Source organism: Parus major, chromosome 4A, assembly GCF_001522545.3.
Source record: "Parus major isolate Abel chromosome 4A, Parus_major1.1, whole genome shotgun sequence".
Classification (NCBI taxonomy): domain Eukaryota; kingdom Metazoa; phylum Chordata; class Aves; order Passeriformes; family Paridae; genus Parus; species Parus major.
Window position 1 is genome coordinate 218,292 of NC_031772.1, and position 20,073 is coordinate 238,364.

Below are 20,073 nucleotides of genomic sequence, written 5' to 3' on the forward strand. Positions count from 1 at the left end.
AAGTAGAGCCACTGAGGAATGAACAGTGTCTGGTCTTTGGAAAGGATTCACCTTTGGCTATTTGCTAACAGCAACAAATCAAGTGAATCGTCTATCGTGTCTTGCAGAGTCAACTTGGTTACAAATACTTATTTACAGCCTGATTTATACCAGTGATGTCTAAATAGCACAGTGTTACCTTAAAAGGGGGAGAGCTACCGAATGACTGGCGGCACATTCATCAGAACAGCACAGCAACAGGATCACGGTAAGAACAGCAGTCACATATTCAGAAACCAGTTTTGAGTGCTTCTTCTTGAAGTCACACATGCTTAAGTAATTCACTCTTTTATTTTTTCCAGCAGAGGGAAAATACTCAACTACAAAGCACACCACTGGTGTTTTTTTCTGCTGCAGAATCTACCTATACATTTTAACTGGTGGCTTTCAATGACGAAGTTTGATTCTGTGCAAGAGCTAATACTGTAGATCAGGGCACATTCTCATTAATTACAATTTTAGGCAGGCAATGATCTTACAGTAGCTGCCATTTTGGCATTACACTTTCGGTAAGACAATTCAGTCCAGACTGAACAGCAGGACAAGACTAAGAGCTAATGCTGAAACAGGACTCTGATAGTACAGAATGTTACTCCTTCTTGCAGAAGAGACACTGAGATCACTTTGTAACAATAACCTTCCAAGATGTAACACTAATAAACTTCATCACTATCCCAGTGTCTCTGAGTAAAGCATGCCTTTAATTAGACAAAAAAACCCCAAACCCCCAGTACTTAGTAAATTTATTTGCCCTGGGAAATACTACAATTCTACCCATTTGCTACACAAATTTACTCCTAGAATCTGCAGCCCATAAATGAAGTTTAAAGTGACACCCTTACCCCAAATGTAGTTTTAAATCTGTAGACAAGGTATGCATGCTTTTTCTTCTTCAGCTACTATGAACTGATGGTTGTTTAAGTGAGATCAGTTTATGTCTATCACAGAAGTGAGTATAAATTTTATTATCCATGATTGTTTATGACTCTTCTACATGAAATACCAATGCCTGAGGATTCGCCTCACATACACGTATGTAATAGAATAATTCGCCCATCAACACGTATGTAATGGAAGAAGGCATCAAAATCAAGACAATGTTTTGAAGGAAGCATCTACTCCCAAGAGACGTAGCACTGTCCAGTGAAACACTAATTATCTGGGGCATTCATCACTAACACTGTCTCAGTACACCAACATTCCCCTCCTCTCATCCAGAAGGTTGGGACAAAACTGTTAATGTAAGGTAGCAGAACTTCTCATGGTTTCTTGGTGAAGTCCTCTGTATTCAAGAGGACCAAAACTCACTTCTGTGTAACTTGCTCTTTTTATCAGCATAAATGGCAAGCACACATGTAAAGGGCAACCCAAGTATTTTGCTGCTGCAGGATGTGCAATGAGGAACAAACCAGTTCTCTCTGGACCGTTGGAAGGTGCTAGCTATGGCAGGCAGCAGTTGGCTTCCATCAGGAATTTTATGTATGTCCAGGAAATCAGTAGTGCTACTTTCAAAGGCAACTCCTGAACACTTACACAGTCCTCTAAAAAAAGGTGGGCAACACTACACTCAAAAGCCAGGCTGTATCAGCTATGATTTGTTATCTTTCGACTTTCCAATGCATATCCACTGCTGTGCTGCCACTTTCTTGTCACTGTAAGTAGAAAAAGGAAATTCAAGTTAGTACCCTCTCAGAAGCCAAGAGACAAAAAAGCTAAATTATCCTCGAATTATATATACAATTAATTCATTTGAATTGTACTTGATCTGTTCCAACAGTAGGAAAGCCTATCAATAGCTAACTACAATAATCAAAATACCCTGAGGACAACTTGTATTAATGCACACTCCTTGTATAACACTGTCCCCAGGGCAGGTACTAAGTACTGCAGCTCCTGTGTGTATTCCCCCCTTCAAATTCTACCCACCACAAAATCCCACCAGCTCTTCATAATCTCAGCATGCTACTTGGGAGTTCTGTAATACACTGGTATACATACTGGTACTGATCTGTAAGTAATACTGTGCTACGAATTAAATAAAACCTGCAATCAAAGGAAGGTAAACAGCTGGCAATTCTGCTTACACTCAGATTTTCCACAAGGTTATTAATACTCTCCTTCCCACAAGTTAAGATCTATTTGCTGCTCCCTTAACATTGGTATCATGCCTGTTAAGAATCTGAAAACATTTAGAAGTTGAAGAGAAGGCTGAGAGTGTGATTTTTGTCTCTAATACATGCATTTATTACAACATGGTCACAACAGATTTACTAAACTGCAAAAAAGCACTGATTTTTTTAAATTTTTTTTTAAAGGGAAGCTTTTTCACTTTTGAATAATTAAGCCTCAGCTTCACAGCTAACAGAGAGAACTGAGGTGCACACACACAATGTTTAAAATGTTCTGACACAATCTGTATGATGATCTGTCAGTATCTTTTGAAGTCTCGTAGAATGCTGCATATTAAAGACAGCATTTTGTCTCTTCACTAGAGGATTCAAGACCTGGATCTGGGTCAAACTATAAATGTAAATGGTTTTTTGCAGGTGGTATGGGGAGTGAAGGGGAAATGCTACTTTTAGACCTATTTCCCCAACCCACTTTAGTGGCACACTAGTGACATCAGTGATCTTTGAATGAAAAAGGTTAGATTTTTTTAACTTTTAGAAACAATATTGTGAAGCATCCTCTCAGTAACACTCAAATTTAAATATTTTAACAGTCACATCTTAAAAAGAAAACAAAGACAAGGACAGCATTTGCTGGTTGAGGTTTTATCAAGTGTCAGAAAAAGCTCGGAGGGCACGCATCCCCTGAACAGGAGACACTCATGATGATTCTGTATTTTATCTGAAATACAAATAATATTTTTTTCCTTTATTATCAAGGTAACAGCAGCAAGTTATCAGGAGTACTAATACAACATTACTGGAATATTCTAACAAGGGCATTGCACAGTTGTTGAGTTGCTGTTACTGACACTTTATAAGGATAATGAACTGTAACCTAACTGAGGCTACAAACATCGTTGGTTTACAAAGCCTTCTTAAGCCTCATCCTCCAAATTTAAACAGATGTCAAAAACACCACTTAGTCATGAAGAACATCCACACAAACACAACAGTCAGGAAACTTCCTTGCAGCTATTACACTGCTGTAATAGTTACCTTACGTAGTGGTACAGGCACCATTCATGTCTGCCATCAACACAGATAAACCAGCATTATTCCAGTGGTATCTTCTAGAAGTTATCCCCCTGCAATTAAGAGAAGATACAACAAATTAAGAAAAATACAGTTTACAGCATAAATTGACATACAGTAATTGCCCCCATTTCAAAACAATGGCACAAGTTTGGCTTGCAGAATATTCTGTTGCAAGTTTTTACTACTTCTTTAAATGGTGGAGGACTCACTGGCTTGGAATGGACTGGAATGGTTTACAGAGAGGTTGCATGGCTTATGGACTCTCATTCCTTTTCAATGGTGCACTGCCATGTTAAATCCAAAAGTTGAACGACAAAATTTACTGAGGACTAAACAGTAGTACAAAGGTTTTGGGTTTGTGATTTGGTTTTGTTTTTTTTTTAGTTGGAGGTCTTCATGTTTACTATATTCAAGAGTATGTTTGGAACTTCATGGCTTTACCCGAGTTGTAACAACTTGCCACAGGCTCTGCCACATGTACTGGGTATCCCTGCAACGCAGCATCAAACTTAACAGAGTTAGGCATCCAACTAAATGTCAAGTTTGCATTTCTTGCTTCCAACTCCCAATAGTTGAGCTGATATTTGTCAATCTAAACCAATTCCTGATTTCATAAAGCTTTAATTTTGTTAATATGCTGTATATGCAGCCTCTTCACAGAGATACTGGTCACAAAATACCCCCTCCCCACCCTACATGGCAATATTCTGTCTACAGTAAGCTGCATTACAACTTTAGTTCCAAAACTGGTGCCATAAATGCTTTTATCCAAGAATTGTTGGAGAATTTCTAATGTATTGGGGAATTTATTTTCCTTTTTTTCTTTAATCTAGGCAGCACTTCCGTTGCCATGACATGCAGCTGGTCTTACTGTACTAGAAGAAGGTAACTTGTTTCAATTTTGATTTAGACTGAAAAACTAGTTTGCTTTGCTTACCATCTTTGCTGTTTCACAGGCATTTGATGCTCTTAATCAGCTGTGGAATGCTGAAAGATTCACTTATTTTAGGAAGCCATAAGCCTTTGAGAAGTTGGAGAGAAAGACTTCTTTGCTTATCTTACTTTCTCCTTTGGAATCAAAGATGTTCCTTTAAAAGTGAAACACTACAGAGTTGCAAAAATTTGAAACAGTATGAGTAAGCATCCTTTTGCAGCTTCTTTGATGGAATTGGTCAATGGTTTGTGGTTTGCTGTTTAACAGTATTTTGTAGCTGACTTACATTAACATGATTTTTTTGGAGGGGAGATCTTTTTAAGCTCCCCATGAAACAGTAGGAAGGCAGAATATAGTATTATCCACTTGCTTTTTTGGCTTAAGTGAATGAAATCCTCTATTTTTGTTTACACAAGGATCTGACGGCATTTTGTACTGGGAATACTGTGACTTGAAACTCTAGGCACAACTGAGCTTTATGTGGTATCATCCCCACCACCCTCCAAATCACAAGCAATACTTTGAGAATGAAATGCTGAACATGTAGAACAATCCATCTCCATGTTAGATGGTTGGATGTTGTGCAGAAGATCGTAAGAACAGCTTGTTCCATTCATGACGAAAATCAGATGGAAGTGTGGCATTTCAGGGAAACTTTACTTTGAAAATTACAACACTAGTACACAGCTCAAGCTCATACATTTAACATCTGCTTTCTGAAAGAAATGTTAACAATTTTGAAATGATATTAAACATTGTTTTAACTTTTCCTCACAAAAGCATAAAAGTCATGGAGGGGAAAACTTAACAGGCAACAATAAAAAAAGGTTAAAAACAACTTTTCCTTTTAGTAGTCCTCTGGTAGTAAAGATAGAACAGCTTCCACATTTGAGAAATAATCTGTCTTGGTCCAAAAGTTTGAGAGTGTTTTTAGTATCTGCTTCTGCCTCCACCTCTATCGGATCTGCTTCCACCACGGCCACCACCTCTGGGTGCCCCGCGGCTTGAACTACTGTAAGAATCCCGAGGAGGTGGATAGCCCCTTTCCATGGATGGGGGAAGACCCCTGTCTTGTCTTCCAACACGATCACGGCCACTTGAGTAGACATCACTTCTGCTGCTTGAGTAACTTTCTCGGCTTCCATATCCATCTCGTGTGCTGCCGTAATCATCATAGCGACTGCTTCCACCATATGATGGCGGGGGCCCTCGAGCAGGTGGAGCACTACGTGAGTTACCTGCAGGGTCAATGGTCAGGTAATATGGCAACACCATAAGTTATATAGAACAATTTCAAATCTGAATTTACAGAATTGCTGTATTAAAATTTTACTGCTACTCTTTTATATGTATTGAGATGGTCTTAATATAATCTGTCACACTAACGGTACTTTAAGTGGGAATTGCATATCAGGCAGTGAGTGGATTTAAAGACTCTGAAGGAATGAAGACGGTGTTTGTTTATTCAGGCAGGCTCTTTAACTGGGTATTCCAAAATAGCTTGTTATTTTACAGAAGAAACTCAGCCATATTTTCCAGAGACAGCTGTCATCCTGAACTGTAGACTTTGCTTCTTTAGCTTATAGCTTATTTAATAAGATGATCAAATGATAACCAACAACTGCACTTTCACTGTAGGGGAAAAAAAGTGTGCCACTTCCCCCTAAAACACAAGCAACCTAGTCCAAGTCACATTTCATGACACCTGTACATTTTTATGATCCTCAAAATGGATCCTTACCATAACTCTCATATGAATCTCGGTAGGAACCTCCACTTGGATGATCCGAGTAGTCTCTGTCACGTCCACCACCGTATCCATCACGATCACTATAGGAAGAAAGACTACTAAGACTTAGTACAAATCACTAACATCACAGCAAGAATAAAGTGACAGGGAGAAAACTCCAACAGTAGGTACCTATAGCCCCTGGAGGGGTATTCATCACGTGAACTGGAATGACCATAATCACGATATGCATAGTCTCGGGGAGGTGGTGCGTAGTCCCGGGTATCCCTGGAACTGGGATAATCTCTGCTTGAATAACTACAAAGAACAAAAACTGAGATGTCAGCCATACATCTTGCCAAAAAAGGTCTGGAATCAAGATCCCTCTCCAAACAAAAAACACTTCACTACTATAAAACAGCATAAGAATTTACCCGTCTTTAGTGCTATAGCCATCGTCTCTTGGAGACATGTAGACATCTCTCCGTGATGGCATTGGCTCTCTGCGCGGAGGACCACCGTAACCATCTCTTCCACGTGACACAGGAGCTTCAGAGAAACAGTCCATTTAGTTAGCATTTAGCCATGCAGAACACTCTAGGCAAGTGCTAGTACATAAAACTATTTAAAACAATTAATAGCGTCACTGGAGCCTACATTTAGAACACTTTACATTTCTGCTTGTACAGTTTTAAAGTGGCACTAGAAGAAACATATTCAAATTGCACCAAGCTGTTCCCAACAGATGCAAAATTATATCAGTATGAAAAGAACCAAAGATTAGAAAAACAATACACTATCCCACAGATGACTGAAGTTCGAGTCAATGATTTGCACCAGTTCCTAAGGGAAGACTAAGGTGCTACAGCTGACCAAGCAACTAATTTAGTCAGGAAGCCCTTACCTCTTCCTCCCATACTACTGCTACGCACTGGTCCTGAAGGTGCAGATCTTTTAGGCGGAGGGCCTCCACTTCGTGGAGGTGGACCTCTCTTCATGGGAAGTGGCCCTCGAGAAGACCCTAGAAGGATAAGCCATGAACCAATTATTATTTCTGTGATACTCACCTGCATTATCCTAAAGCCTGAACTATGTCGACCTAAAGGTGCCATTATTACCACTACATGAGCAACAGAAAACCTCTTAAACTAGACCTCAAAGCCTTCTCTTGTCTTCTAGCCTCTGTTAAATGCTACTGGCAGAATTGAGAGCCAAACCTTCCACAACCCAAATTCCTGTCAAGAACTGTCTTTTAGAACTTATCCAAAAGCTACAGGGTGTGACACAAGGGAAAAAGACAGCTGATATCTGTAATCAGTCACAGCTTAAATGCTTAACAAGTTACTGTTCTCAGAAGACAAGAGCCACCTGGGAAGATGTACTAGAAAAGAGCCTACAGAGAGGGAACAGAGGTACTACTGAGTCTGCAGAACCTACTACACAGACTCTTCAAGACAGATGTTTCACTGTTTCCAGGGTTTTTTTTTCTGCATTACAGCTTTTACTGTTATATCTCAGATACTGCTTTCTAGTTCTTTTAAGTGAGTTTTGATACTGAAAGTCTGAATAAATACCTGTATCTTAATGAATGTCCAGTATCAAGTAATGTACTATCCTTACACTTTAGAAAGCTTCAACTCAACAAACAAGGTTTAGCTGCCCTAACACTCACTCTGATCTAGAAGGATCAGACCTACGATTTTCTCAGTTTAGACCTCTTGCTAGTAAAGAATGAAAGGCAGTTCCCTTTCCCCTGGTGGTAGAGAATCACTTTTTCAACTTGAACACCAGAAAGCTTCCTTTCTCACGTGCATGGCAGGAGTTCTGCTTTTCTTTCATAGGCAAAAGTCAAGTGGAGTGTTAGCTGTAGAAAGGAATCTTCACATTTGAAAGCCTTTTCTTAAGGTGTACTTGCCTAATCAAAAACTTGACTAAACTGCTGAGACTGTATTTCATCATTTTAATAAAGAACAAGGAGTGCACTATTCAGGTGTTTGACTTTTTTTTTTTCCAGTAGGATTATTGTCATCTTCCAATGAGATTGTCTTGTGTTGTCGAAGTGTATAATGAGAGAGGTCAATACATACCCAAGTGACTCCCTCTTGAAGGTGGTCCTCTCGCGCCACTTCCGCCTCTTGCGCCTCTAAGGCCCCTGGGAGGACCTCTGCTTCGGGGAGGGGGTGGCGGCCCACGCCTACCACCACTTTCAAAGGATGGCTTGGTTGCTTGTTCCACTTTAATTGCCTTCCCATCTAATGACTAAAGAAGAAGCTGCTTTACTTACTGCTCAGTCATGTTTGTATTTCTTAAATCAAGCCCCTCTGGCTTCACTATTATAGGGCTTCCATTTTATAAGTTAGAGCAACTCTAGAACTGATTTCAGTCTTCAGTATTAGTCCCCAAGTATTCAGCAGCATGTTGGGCCTAATTTCAATTTCTACAGTACTTCATTCTTGTGGTATTGATGGCAAAAAAAACCACAGAGCAGCATCAGAAAGGACTTTCAGTGAAAACACAAGTGTCCAATGATTATGGCAGCCCCACGTCATTTATTCTGTAAATGATACATGATATATGATCTACAATTTACTTTCATTTGCCACGTACTTTTGTACCGAACTAGGAGTGCACCTGTGTAGTTACAAGATTAAGCTGAAGGTAACTTAGCTTCAGTCGGGATTTCTGGCAATGGGGAGGCCGTTTAGCACATTTTCTTGACGTCCTGACAAAACGGTGATCACTGAAGTATTTAGATGTTATTTCAGCATCTACACAGCAGACTGAGTAGGACAATTCACCCCTTTTTTCTAGTGTTTCAAGCTGGGTTTTCAATCAAGGTGATTGTCACAATTTACTCTATTATTTGCTTTTCCACAGGGGAGGTGCTTTGTAGTTGGGGCATTTTTGTTTGTGGATTCTGTTGTGTGGTTTTATTATATTTTTTGTGGTATGAAAAAAGTAGAAGCTTTTTTGGAACATAGACCTGAAACACCAGGAACTCTGCAGCCAACTAATATACCTCAAACATGAGCAGGCAGTAACATGTTGAGTAACTCAACCTAATTAATCAAATTTCTGTATGATCTTTCGACATCCTATGTTTGGATACTATAGCAGAACCAAGATCACAAGCTCTGCTAAAATTTGGTTACTGCACGCCTATCCTGGCAAACACGGTTTATTTGCCTTTTCTAGCAGTTAAATATTTAACTCTGCCATGACAACTTATTATCACACAGAAAGTGTTTTTCATTGCACTTGTTTGCTGCAATAAATTAACACAAACATGACTGCTAGTAATGTCTTAATCTGCACTGCTAATAGTATTTCATTGAAGTAATGAATACTTTTTGTTCTCTATCAAAATCTAGCACTGAAAATTCGCTGTAGCAGTGCATGTATTTAGCCACCTCATAGAGTTGTAGTGATTGTTTGAAAACCTGTGTGTACATACACAGGTCCAACTTGATCCATTGTGAGGGAAAAGAGTAAGAAATACCAGCAAAATCAAATTGGTCTTAGCTTTGACTTCATTAAATATTTTACATATGGCAGGCTTCTCAAAATAACCTTTTGGCATGACAAACTGAAACATCCCAGGAGTGAGCATTAGTCACTCTAATGACTGGAACCTCTCAGTTTGCATCATATTGATTTGCCATCATAATTAATCTGTTTCATCCTTCTCAAGCAGAAACAGTGGGCTTAAAGCCTTAAGTTTTCCTATGGCCACTGCTGTCCTCGATTTCATGGCAGATTCTTGACAGCTTGTTTTAAGTTTAGAAAGCAAACACTGTCCCCTTCTGCTAGCATGGGTTCTGAAAACCTGGATGCTAGGTTTAAGTTATCTCATTTCTGTTATGTAAGGAGGTACAGTTTTCCTTGTAATTCCTCCAATTTTCTTCTGCCTTGTAATTACGCATCTTACCTTGGCAAAAGATAGTTTCTTTGCAGACTGCTTTACACAAGCAGTCTTAAAAAGCTATTCCATAGGTGCAGAAACACCTTTCACTATGTACAAGATCAGTTTTTTGCTAACCAGAAGGTATTTATCAAAGTTAGTCCTATTTCAAAGCAGAGGGGACATTTTATGGTTTCTTAGCTCAAAGGTCTTGTCTCACCAAACAAAGAAGTCACACAACCCATTTCAGAACAAGGACGTTTTTTCAATGAGCTCAAAGCACAAGCTGTCAACATGAACACTCATTAGTTTGCTTTTATAACCTTGAATCAGAGTGTTATAGAAGCATTTTTAATGGTGTAGGCACCAGAAAGTGAAGTTACCCTGGCGCTAAAAACCAGAAATAATTTAAGCTACAGGTCATTTAAGACAGTAATAGCTTGGAGAAGTCTCCTATGTGTGGAATGAGTAAACTATACAGATTTGTAAAGTGAGCCAGGAACTTAAACCAAACACAATTAGAGAACTATCCTGCTAGCTGTTCCACATTTCAGCAGAAAAGATTAATAAAATTTGCATCATTTTGGGAGCGGGGCAAGAAATCAAAGGAACTGCCACAATAACTTGCATGAAGCTGGTCCTAACACCACACAGGGCTTTGCTCTTCAATGGATCACTTCACTGTTTATGCTGCAATGACTCCATTTCTCCACGTTCCTTGATGGCACACTGCATTTCCTTTTGCCATATATATCCAAGAAACGAAGATCCATTTCTTAAGAGGCCAAGTTTCTGTACACTGTATCAGTTCTTTACCAAAGAACAGGAAGCACTTTTTGTCAAGAGTAAGACAACCTTCTGTAGTGCTGAGTGCAGTTCACATTGTAGGGATTGTAGCATCTGCTTCCATTCTCTTAACACAGCCCAGCTGGCTTGGCAGGTCTACACTGGTATTAAATCTTTGGTTTGTCCTGATCTTTTGCTGAAGGTCATCATATTCTCTCTTTAATTATCCATTTCATCTTTAGGACACAGAATCAGAAGATCATGAGAACAGTCCACTGCACCAAACAACCACTACAGACCTGGGAGTATCCACACTTATGTCCAGGTAAGCACGTGCATTTTGTGGCATCAGGATGTAGACTTGACTGCCATGAATTATGATTATTCTTAAGGAAGGCTGCTAAGCTGGTATAAAGAACTTCTTTCGCACTGCTCAGACACAACAGTATTTATTCAATTAAGTAGAAAAAGTAATTGAAGTGTGAAGTCTCCATCCCAGCTCTAAAATATTTCCTGCTCTCATTCTGCAGGACACACTAATCTTCAACAAGCAAGCTTGTACTAGTCTGTGTTTGTCCCAATATAGAATGAAATAAAGCTGTTCATGTATTACCCCTCACCCAAATTGGTGCAGAACTCTGGATACATTTTCATAAACATTTGCAAAATAAAAAATCAAATGCAAACTCATTATTGCAGAATCTGTTGGAATCAGCCTCTTCCACTGGCTACAACTTGAAATTCCTTTGAGATGACAGAATGAGCAACAGACAGGCAATGCAGAACTCTTCCCCCGGTGAGACAGATCACCTAACTCTCTACAGACTGCTTGAATTGGTCTGCACAGTGCTTCTGCTGCTGTTTCTCAAGTGCATTAAAATCTTGAGAATATGACAATCCATCTTTTCCAAACGGACAAAGAAACCTTCCAAGTTGTGATTTATGACAATTACCTCTTCTCACACCAGGCCTTGAACACTCTCTTCCTCAGACCTTGAAGGCAGAGTCTTTTTGGAATACCAAGCAGTACCTTTTGTCCAGAAGGCATTCTGAAGATGAGAATGAGAGCCCAACTTGTGAAAATCTTTCATATCCATGGTCAAAGCAAACTGGATGAGAGGACATTCTAGGCCAATCCCATTTGAGGATGTTCTTTTCATACACTACTTGCTGTTCTAATTTCAAAGCAGAAGAAGGTACTTCTGGATTTATAATGAAGACAAACCCATGAGAAAGATGATCCACAAGGCCATTCTTCTAGCATATCTTGACAGGAATGCAGATTTTGCATTCCAGAACAAGCAGACATAACCTCAGCCACAAACATTGTCTCATTTAGCTACTTTACCAAGTCTCCCAAATGTTTCCAATGTGACCAAACACATGCCACAACATTCAAGATGTAGAACAGCTGATGATTATTTTCAGAGGGATTCTGATTTGCAAGCTGCACTCCACAAACAGGTACATTAGTGACTGAGTTCCCTCCAGTCTGACAATTGCCTACTGGTCCTTGAAATTACCTTATGTGAGGGTTCAATGACCGTTTCAGAGAAAATAAAGTATTTAAGCACAGCAGTAAACAAGTCTTCAGAACTGTGGCAAACTAGACAGTGGAGAAATAAAATTTGATAAAAGAAGCACCTTGACAGATGTTTAGGCTGGTATAGAAAGAACATCACCTGAATTTGCCACTCTCTGCCTTAACAAAACTACTAGCTTGTTTAAAAAGGAAGTCTCCAAAGAAAGTAACCCTAATTGTGGTAAGGTTGTCATGAAGCAGTATGAACATCAGTATGAGTAGAAAAGACACTGTCCTTCTATAACATATAGCTTGCTACAATACAAATACAAGAGGTTTTACTATTTGCGTGAATGAGCACTACACCAAGGTAATTTTCTTATTCCTAAAGTACTTTTATTTACTGACTGGAATAACTGACATTTTTCTTTCATTTCACTTCTTATACTAACAAAACAAATATATCAAAGTCTCAAATGTCAATTAACCACAATCACTCAATGTTTCTTCACTTTACTTGAATGGCATCTAAAGAGGCACTGCTTACAAGGCCAGTGCAGTATGACCTCAACACAACCATTCAGATAATGCATGGAAAACCAAAGTCTGTAATTCAAGTGACCCGAGATGCTTTCACTCCCTGAAGAGACAACACCCCTTTGAAGAAAAGCAGCTGTTGACCAAAGAATTGCCGACTTACATCTACCTTTCCAAACATGTGCCACAACAGACACAGATTATAGCAGCCTACAATTCTTTGACAAACTATCCTGATATTATCTTGGAACTTGTGCTGCAAATTCCTGTATTTTTATTTTTAAAAACATTCCACTTCTTATTTCTCTTGAAGCTAGAGCATTGCACTTCAGGGTATGAACAAAAAGATTCAGTTGACAGCTAACTGAAAATCCATTGCACATTAACTGGAAAGATGCCCCTCACACACACCAAGCAGATCAATAATGCAAGTCACAAATGTAGGAGATTATCCACAGAATACCAGATAGCTCATCAATGCTCCAGCACTCAAGGGAAGTCACAGTCAACCCATGTTAAGGGAACCGTTAATAATTTTCAGGCAAGTCACTTCCCTGAGGTATAATTTACAAAGTATTGCATTCAAATATTATCAGAAAGAAAAATTCAACCCAAAAATCATTATTGAAACATGCAAGAATGAAGAGCTGATTGCTGAAAAGCCCTCCATCACTCATTAAGGAATAAGAAAAGAGTGTAGCTGACTACCAGTCAGACTTCATTTTCTACTGCCAGATCTAAGAACAGAAGGAACAGATTTCAGCTTCATGGAGACAGAGACATTTTGTCAAATTTGAAGTTACGACTTGTCTCCACAATCTTCTAATCTAGTCTCTTTCAAGCGTTTATTACCAGTTGATTTACCCCAAAGATTAATTGTCCTGGTCAGTAGCAAATGCAACATATAATTGATCTTAACTCCTACCTTTCCATTCATATCTCTGGCAGCATCTTTTGCATCTGCTGGACTCTCAAATGTGACGAACGCAAATCCTCTGGACTTGTTTGTTTCCCGATCTTTCATCAAAAGGACTGCAGAAACAAAGTCACATCAGCCTTCCCTGTCATTCCCTGTAAAGAACACTTAACCTTTATTTAACCTTTTAAGCTCAGAACTTCTTAGAGGACATGTAAGCGCCATCATTTCAGATGATCAACGCCAAAAAAGTCATCACAGCTATGTTGTTTGTTTTTACTATTATCACCTAAGAAAAGTTCTCTTTACCTTCCACAATGCGTCCATATTTGCCGAATACAGCCTCAAGGGCTTTCTCATTAGTCTCTGTGTTCAGGCCCCCTATGAACAGCTTCCCAGGACGATCTGCTTCAACCATTTTGATTCTGTAAATGACCTACTAAAAAGAACGAGGCCATTATTAACAAAATATCAGACTGCAATAGAAACTTCATGGTATATAAATGACTTCTATTCTCAAAAGTGCATGCAAATTTTCTTCAGACACATGCTAAGTAAGAAACATGAGGTATAAAAACCATTAATTACAACTTTTTATAATAGAAGCAAGTAGAATTACTAGTTACTTCTTCACGTTATATAGCTTACTTAGAAGACATTAAATAGAACTTCGAATAGTGGAACAAAGCACTGTCAAAATGAAGCAATATTGGTGAATGTGAAAACTCTTCCACATCTTTTTGCCCTGGATGGCAATCCTAGCACACCTTAACTTTAAATCATGGACGTTTCAAGTCATTTACTTAGTATGTCGAGGTACTTCTAAATGAAGCCCATTCTTTGTACTATGTGAAGTACACGGAGCCTATGCTAAAGTCCTGGCCTACACAACATGTGAGACTGAGCAGACACCAGACCACCGCTGCACTTCTACACAGCAATGCCATAACTACAGCCGCGGGGGCGGAAGGGCTTAAAAAGAAAAAAAAGCCCAAAAGCCTTAGACAAAGCCAAACCTCTTCGTGCCTGGCAGGCCGCCCGGCGCCTGTGGACAAGCGCTGCCCGCGTGTCTCCAGCACGATGGCGGGAAGGCCCGCGCCAGCTCCGGCACACACGGGAGCGCAGACAGAGCACCCTCGAGGAAGCCGCGGTGGAGCTGAGCCGGGCCGCAGGGGGCCCCGGTTCAGCCGCGCTCCGGGGCACGGGGAGCAGGGGGGCGTCAGACCCTCCCCGGGCTCAGGCACCGCAACAAAATGGCGGCCGCTTCTGGCAGCGACTCCGCTCCGTCCCCGCGCCCGGCGGCCTCCGCGGCGCTCCCCCACCGCGCGACTCAGCCTCGTCCGGGCACATCGGCGCGGCGCTCCCCCCGTGCCCCCTTCGCCCTCCCCCGGGATGCTGAGAAACCCCCACACCTAAAATGGCGGACACCGCGCCTCACGGCTCTGGGACCCTCCTTGCCCCACCGCAACCGCGCGGGTCCCGCAGCCCTAACCGGGGCCGGGCAGGGAGGAACTGCGGGGCGGGCCCGGCTCCGCCGCGCCTCCACTCCGCCGCGCCACGCGGCCCCCACGCCGTGGACCTTTCGCCGTGGGTCCCCGCAGCGCCCCGCGGTGCCGCCCGCAGAGCCCTAGCCCGCAGCCGCGCTCACCTCCACCCGCACCGATCTGCAACTGCGTAATGGGGGCGAACAAAGGCGCCGCGGGCCTTTATAGCTTTACGTCATCCGCCGGACGGAGCCCCGGATGCGGCGGCGGCGGCAGCGCCGAGTCCTGTAGGGGGCGTCCGCGGCCCGCCGCAGCTCCGGGGCTGCCGCGAAGCTCCCGCAGCGGTCGGGGCACAGCGGGGCCCGCTGGGGACGGCGGACACCGGGGCTGGAGAGTCCTGTCCTGCCAGGAGCGGGGATCGGGCCGGGGACCGCGAACACCGGGCAAAGAGCGGGAGGGGGCCGTGGGAAAGGCGGAGTAGAGCTTTGTTTGCCGGCTGCTCCTGGTCCCCAGGGATTGACGCTCCGTGTGCTTTGCTGTGTCTAGTTCTGGGCTCCTCAGTACGATAAAGGAGCCACTGGAGATAGTAATCATCACAAAGATGATTAGATGTCAGGAGCATCTTTCTTAAGAGGAGAGCTATGAAAGCTGGGACTGTTCAGTCTAGAGAAGAGAAGAATGAGAGGGGATCTCACTAATGCATATAAATACCCCAAAGCCAGGTGCCAAGAGGATGGTGCCAGTCTTTTCAGTGGTGCCCAGTGACAGGATGAGGAACAATGGTCACAAACTAAAATAGAAGAAGTTCCACCTTAACATGAGAAAGAACTTTGCATTGAGGGTAGCAGAATCCTCTAACAGCTGCCCAGTGAGGCCATGGAGTGTCCCTCGCTGGAGACATTTTGTGTCACCTGCTCCAGGTGAACCTGTCTTGATAGGGGGGATTGGATTGGATGATGTCCCAGAGGTCCTTTCCAGTGCTAACTGATCTTGTGAAGCAGCAGGTCTATCACTTCTTTGGAAGGAAAATCACAGTAGTATCAGCTTAACTTTGGAGTTTGTGCAGAAACTTAACCCTTTAGTTAGCTAAAACAGACTTAAAGGCAATTTTAGTTAGTGTGATCAATACATGTGCATGGCAGCACCCCTTCCTTGGAGAATAATAGTGACCTTAAACAAGTGTGTTTAAAATTAAATGTATTGTTGATGGCACAAAGTTTTGCCTTTTTTGTTCAACTAACTTATTTGTTAATTACTTATACATGAAGTTCTACTGTGATTTTCTTTGACTGGCTAAACCTGATAGGGGAAAAGTTAGGAGAAAATCTGCTCATGCAAAAAATTGGCTAAATTTGCATTCTTTGAACCTGTATTATCTAAACTAATGTTAATCAGTCATCGAGGCCTGTTTTCTTAGTGCCACTCAGTCTAATCACCATACAGTCTTTTAAGTTCTCCCTTGCAGTTCTCCAGACCTTCATTTCTGGGAGGTGCCACAGGGTTTATGGACTCTAAGAGCGCTGCCCAGTGCTGTTACAGTTGTACAGCTGAATAATTGCTACATTCTGATAAGAGAACATCAGACTCTATCCTTATCTTCAGTTTTTCAGTCTGTCAGATACTGATATTCAGCTGCTGTTCGTGCCATGGAAAGCAGAAGACAACATTGCCTCAGACTAGCTCATAGATGTGTTTAGAACACAAAGGAGGGGAGCTCTCAAACACTACTCTAAACTCTAGTATGTACTTGAAGATGTCACCTTACCAGTGTGGATGCTCAGAGTTTCTGGATGCTGTTACTGTAAGGGGGAAAGGGAAAGATGACATTTGTAAGGAGGTAGGAGGGTACTGCCTGTGATATCAATGTAGCTTCAACCGAAGAATGGCATTACTAGATACTCATCCAATTATCATATGAAAAAAAGCTTCAAATTCTAGTTTCAATACAAAATAATTAAAATTTCAGAGGCTCCCTGGGATGGATAGTGAGAACTAAAGCAAATTGTTAGTCCTGTAAGAAATATGCCAAAAATGGCCTCCATCAAGGGGTGGAGGGGGTGGGGGGGTGTCTCTGTGCTTCTCTGACCCACAGTGTATACATTGGCTGTCTCACAACTGGAAAAGAAGCAGATGCAAACAACAGCCTCTTTTTCTGTCTCCTCTGATTAAAAGAGTAAAATATTTCATTGATAACTCCAGGCTTCATTTTGGTAACATTTTGTTAACACATTCTTTACACATAGTTAGGCAGGATTAGCAGAACACAATGACATTTGAAACAGCATTTTAACATAAATGCTGTATCAGGGCCAAATTCTTCCATCCATTGTTCTAAAAGGTATCTTCATGGGGCTTCTAAGCAAAACTTAGTTGCATCCTCATTGCAAACTGGAACAGTATTTTACCATTTCTCACTCTTATGCAGTGTATGTATGGTCTTGCTCCAAAGACCATAGGATCTTAAACAATTAGAGGATATATAATTCTTTAATTCTTAAAATTCTTTCCTCTCCCCTACTCTTTTTTTTTTTCCCCTGTAATTTTGAATTTTAGAAGAAAAATTACGGAAATCATCCGGGAACAAACTACAGTCTGAATTGAAAATAATTACTCTTCAGTAAAAAGTTCAAGGCCGAAGAGCAATGAAATTTTCTTTTGCAGATGACCTTTCAACTTTGAATTTTCTGATAGGAAATTAAGTAGTAATAAGAGATCCTATATTGGACCCTATGGAATATGAAACAGACTTGGATAGGACAGTTGGGGAAACTGATCGGGAAAACTTTACCAACCTTTACACAGAGGACAGTTGCTCCCTAACCAGCATAGATATACTTGCCCTTGCATTATCACATTTTTGAGAGCAGAAGAAATGCAATTAAGTATGTTACAAGTATGTTACTTACAAACCCACATACATATAAGGTGATCTCTTCCTGCCTTCTCATTGATAACATTAAAATGAGCTGAGTAGATGGGAAAGGTAGACAACATTCCACGAGAGCAATAATTTATGGATTTTTGTGATAGCTTTAAACTAAAATGTTATTCAAATGAATCCCTGGATGTTTTATCAATGTAGTTGAATTTACACTGCACACTTTTGCATGCAAAGTGTTTTGGATGTCCCTTGTACCATGCCGCATATTTTTATCAAACATATTGGCCTCTTACCAAGTTCATTATGCTTTGGTTTTGTCTTAGGCTGCAATGGAAGATGCAACCGAAAGTATGTATTCTATTACCATCTGTTAAAAACAGGTGGGGCAGCACACCCATGCCTCATAAGATCAGGGGGATCTCTTCTGATAATGGGCCATTGAGTCTCGCTGCATAACTGATAAAATTACATCATCCCATTGTGAAATGCTCCACCCAGGGGGAGGAGCCAAACAGTCATACTTAAATACAACCTGAGACTTGGAACACCACAGGCAGCGTTTCTCCACTGGATTCCCAGAGGAGAGACTGGACCCATCTATACCACCCCTGGACGTTCAGAGGAAAACTACACCCTTCTACAGGGTCACTCAACAGAGTGACCTGCAACAGAACCACATCTGTCACTCCAGGAGGACTGCAGCCATCATTTAATCAGATTGCTACCAACACCCTGACCAACAGGGTATCATGTTGTACCCTGACTCAGTCAGTGGTTTTTGTACTGCTATATTTAATTTTAATTTTCCTATTAAGTTGTAGGGTTTTTTTATTTACACATACTAGTAAAGAACTATTACTCCCATGTCTTTGCCTGAGAGCCTGTTAATTTCAAAATTATAATAATTCAGAGGGAGGAGGTTTACTTTTTCCACTTCAAGGGAAGCTCCTGCAAACATAAGTCTTTTCAAACCAAGACAGGTCTTAAACTGGATAAAGAGTTTAGGAGACCTGAGGGATGAGGACTAATGAATAACTAAATAATCTGATCATAAAAGACTCATTCAGAATTAATAAAAAGAGGAATGTAATCCACTCTTGATATGCAATCAAAAACTAATAACTGAAAAAGCAGTTTAATAGTTTTATAACATAGAGTAATTCTCTAGGCATTGTCAGTTGATAAGTATTCATAGAAATTCAGGGATTTTCCTCTGTAAGACTCAAACTAGAGTAGATGAGAACAGCACAAAATAATTGTTTCTTTGTAAACCATTTCTAAATGAGAATTCCTTAATGTGCTTCTCCCAAATCACCTATTTGGGATCTCATTGTGGCTCCTTTCAGTTTAGCAATGCAAGGTGGATCACAGGTCCCTAAGACATAGCTGGAGCTGCCTGAAATGACAACTCTAATTCCCAGGCTCAGCTGAAGAGACATGAGAATTCCTGTGCATCCCTTATTCTTTTTCCTGTGAAGGGCAATTCACTTTGATTTGATCGGATTAATGAATTGGTTAAAATTACTGGACATGGATGTTTTACAGGGTAACACAAATATAGTGTCATGGTCTGGAAACAAGAGTGGCAACAGCTTGCCGAAATGGGAAATATAGAAAGATTGAGGTGTTTGCTACCCAGTATTGACAGCAATGCCTTTAGCACAATGTCTCTGACAGCTGTGAGCACCCATCCTGCCATGGCCGCACAGAGATGGGCTTGCAGCTATCACTTGTACTTACCGGGCTCCTCAGACAGCTTTTGCAGCTGTCCCAAAGGACTGCTCCTGCCATTGCCACCTGAACAGGTGACCCTGGAACTTAGCATCACGTTTGTGGCACCACTGTGACTGTGTTGTACCAAGAGGCTGTGCTGTACCTGCAAGCATCACAGGCTGCATCAAAAAAACCCCACTAAATAGAATTCTTCCAGATTGCTGTATGAAAACTTAGATTTCCACCCCTAATTTCTGAGCTGGTAATATCTGACTTAGGCCTTTCTCACTCACTCTCTACAACTCCCTGAAAGGAGGGTGTAGCCAGGTGAAGAAGGTCTGACTGGTCTCTGGTAGAAAGTGACAGAATGAGAAGATGTAGACTCAAGTCTGCAGGGAGAGGTTGAGGTTGGACATTAGCACAAA

The 20,073-nt window shown here is 41.2% G+C and overlaps 1 protein-coding gene and 1 non-coding gene across 2 annotated transcripts; both read right to left on the minus strand.

The window, feature by feature from the left end:
- Window positions 1–4,815: 4,815 nt before the first annotated feature.
- Window positions 4,816–15,314, minus strand: RBMX (RNA binding motif protein X-linked). Its single transcript, XM_015626282.2, has 9 exons — window positions 15,219–15,314; window positions 13,880–14,009; window positions 13,580–13,686; window positions 7,996–8,167; window positions 6,813–6,929; window positions 6,343–6,457; window positions 6,101–6,226; window positions 5,921–6,009; window positions 4,816–5,417 (listed from the first exon to the last, which is right to left on the minus strand). Exons 2-9 carry the CDS (start codon window positions 13,986–13,988, stop codon window positions 5,110–5,112), a joined length of 1,143 nt encoding a protein of 380 aa, XP_015481768.1. The 5' UTR covers window positions 13,989–14,009; window positions 15,219–15,314; the 3' UTR covers window positions 4,816–5,109.
- Window positions 13,760–13,832, minus strand: LOC117244392. The gene has a single exon (XR_004497361.1). It is a non-coding gene; the product is annotated as a small nucleolar RNA SNORD61 (small nucleolar RNA).
- Window positions 15,315–20,073: the final 4,759 nt, after the last annotated feature.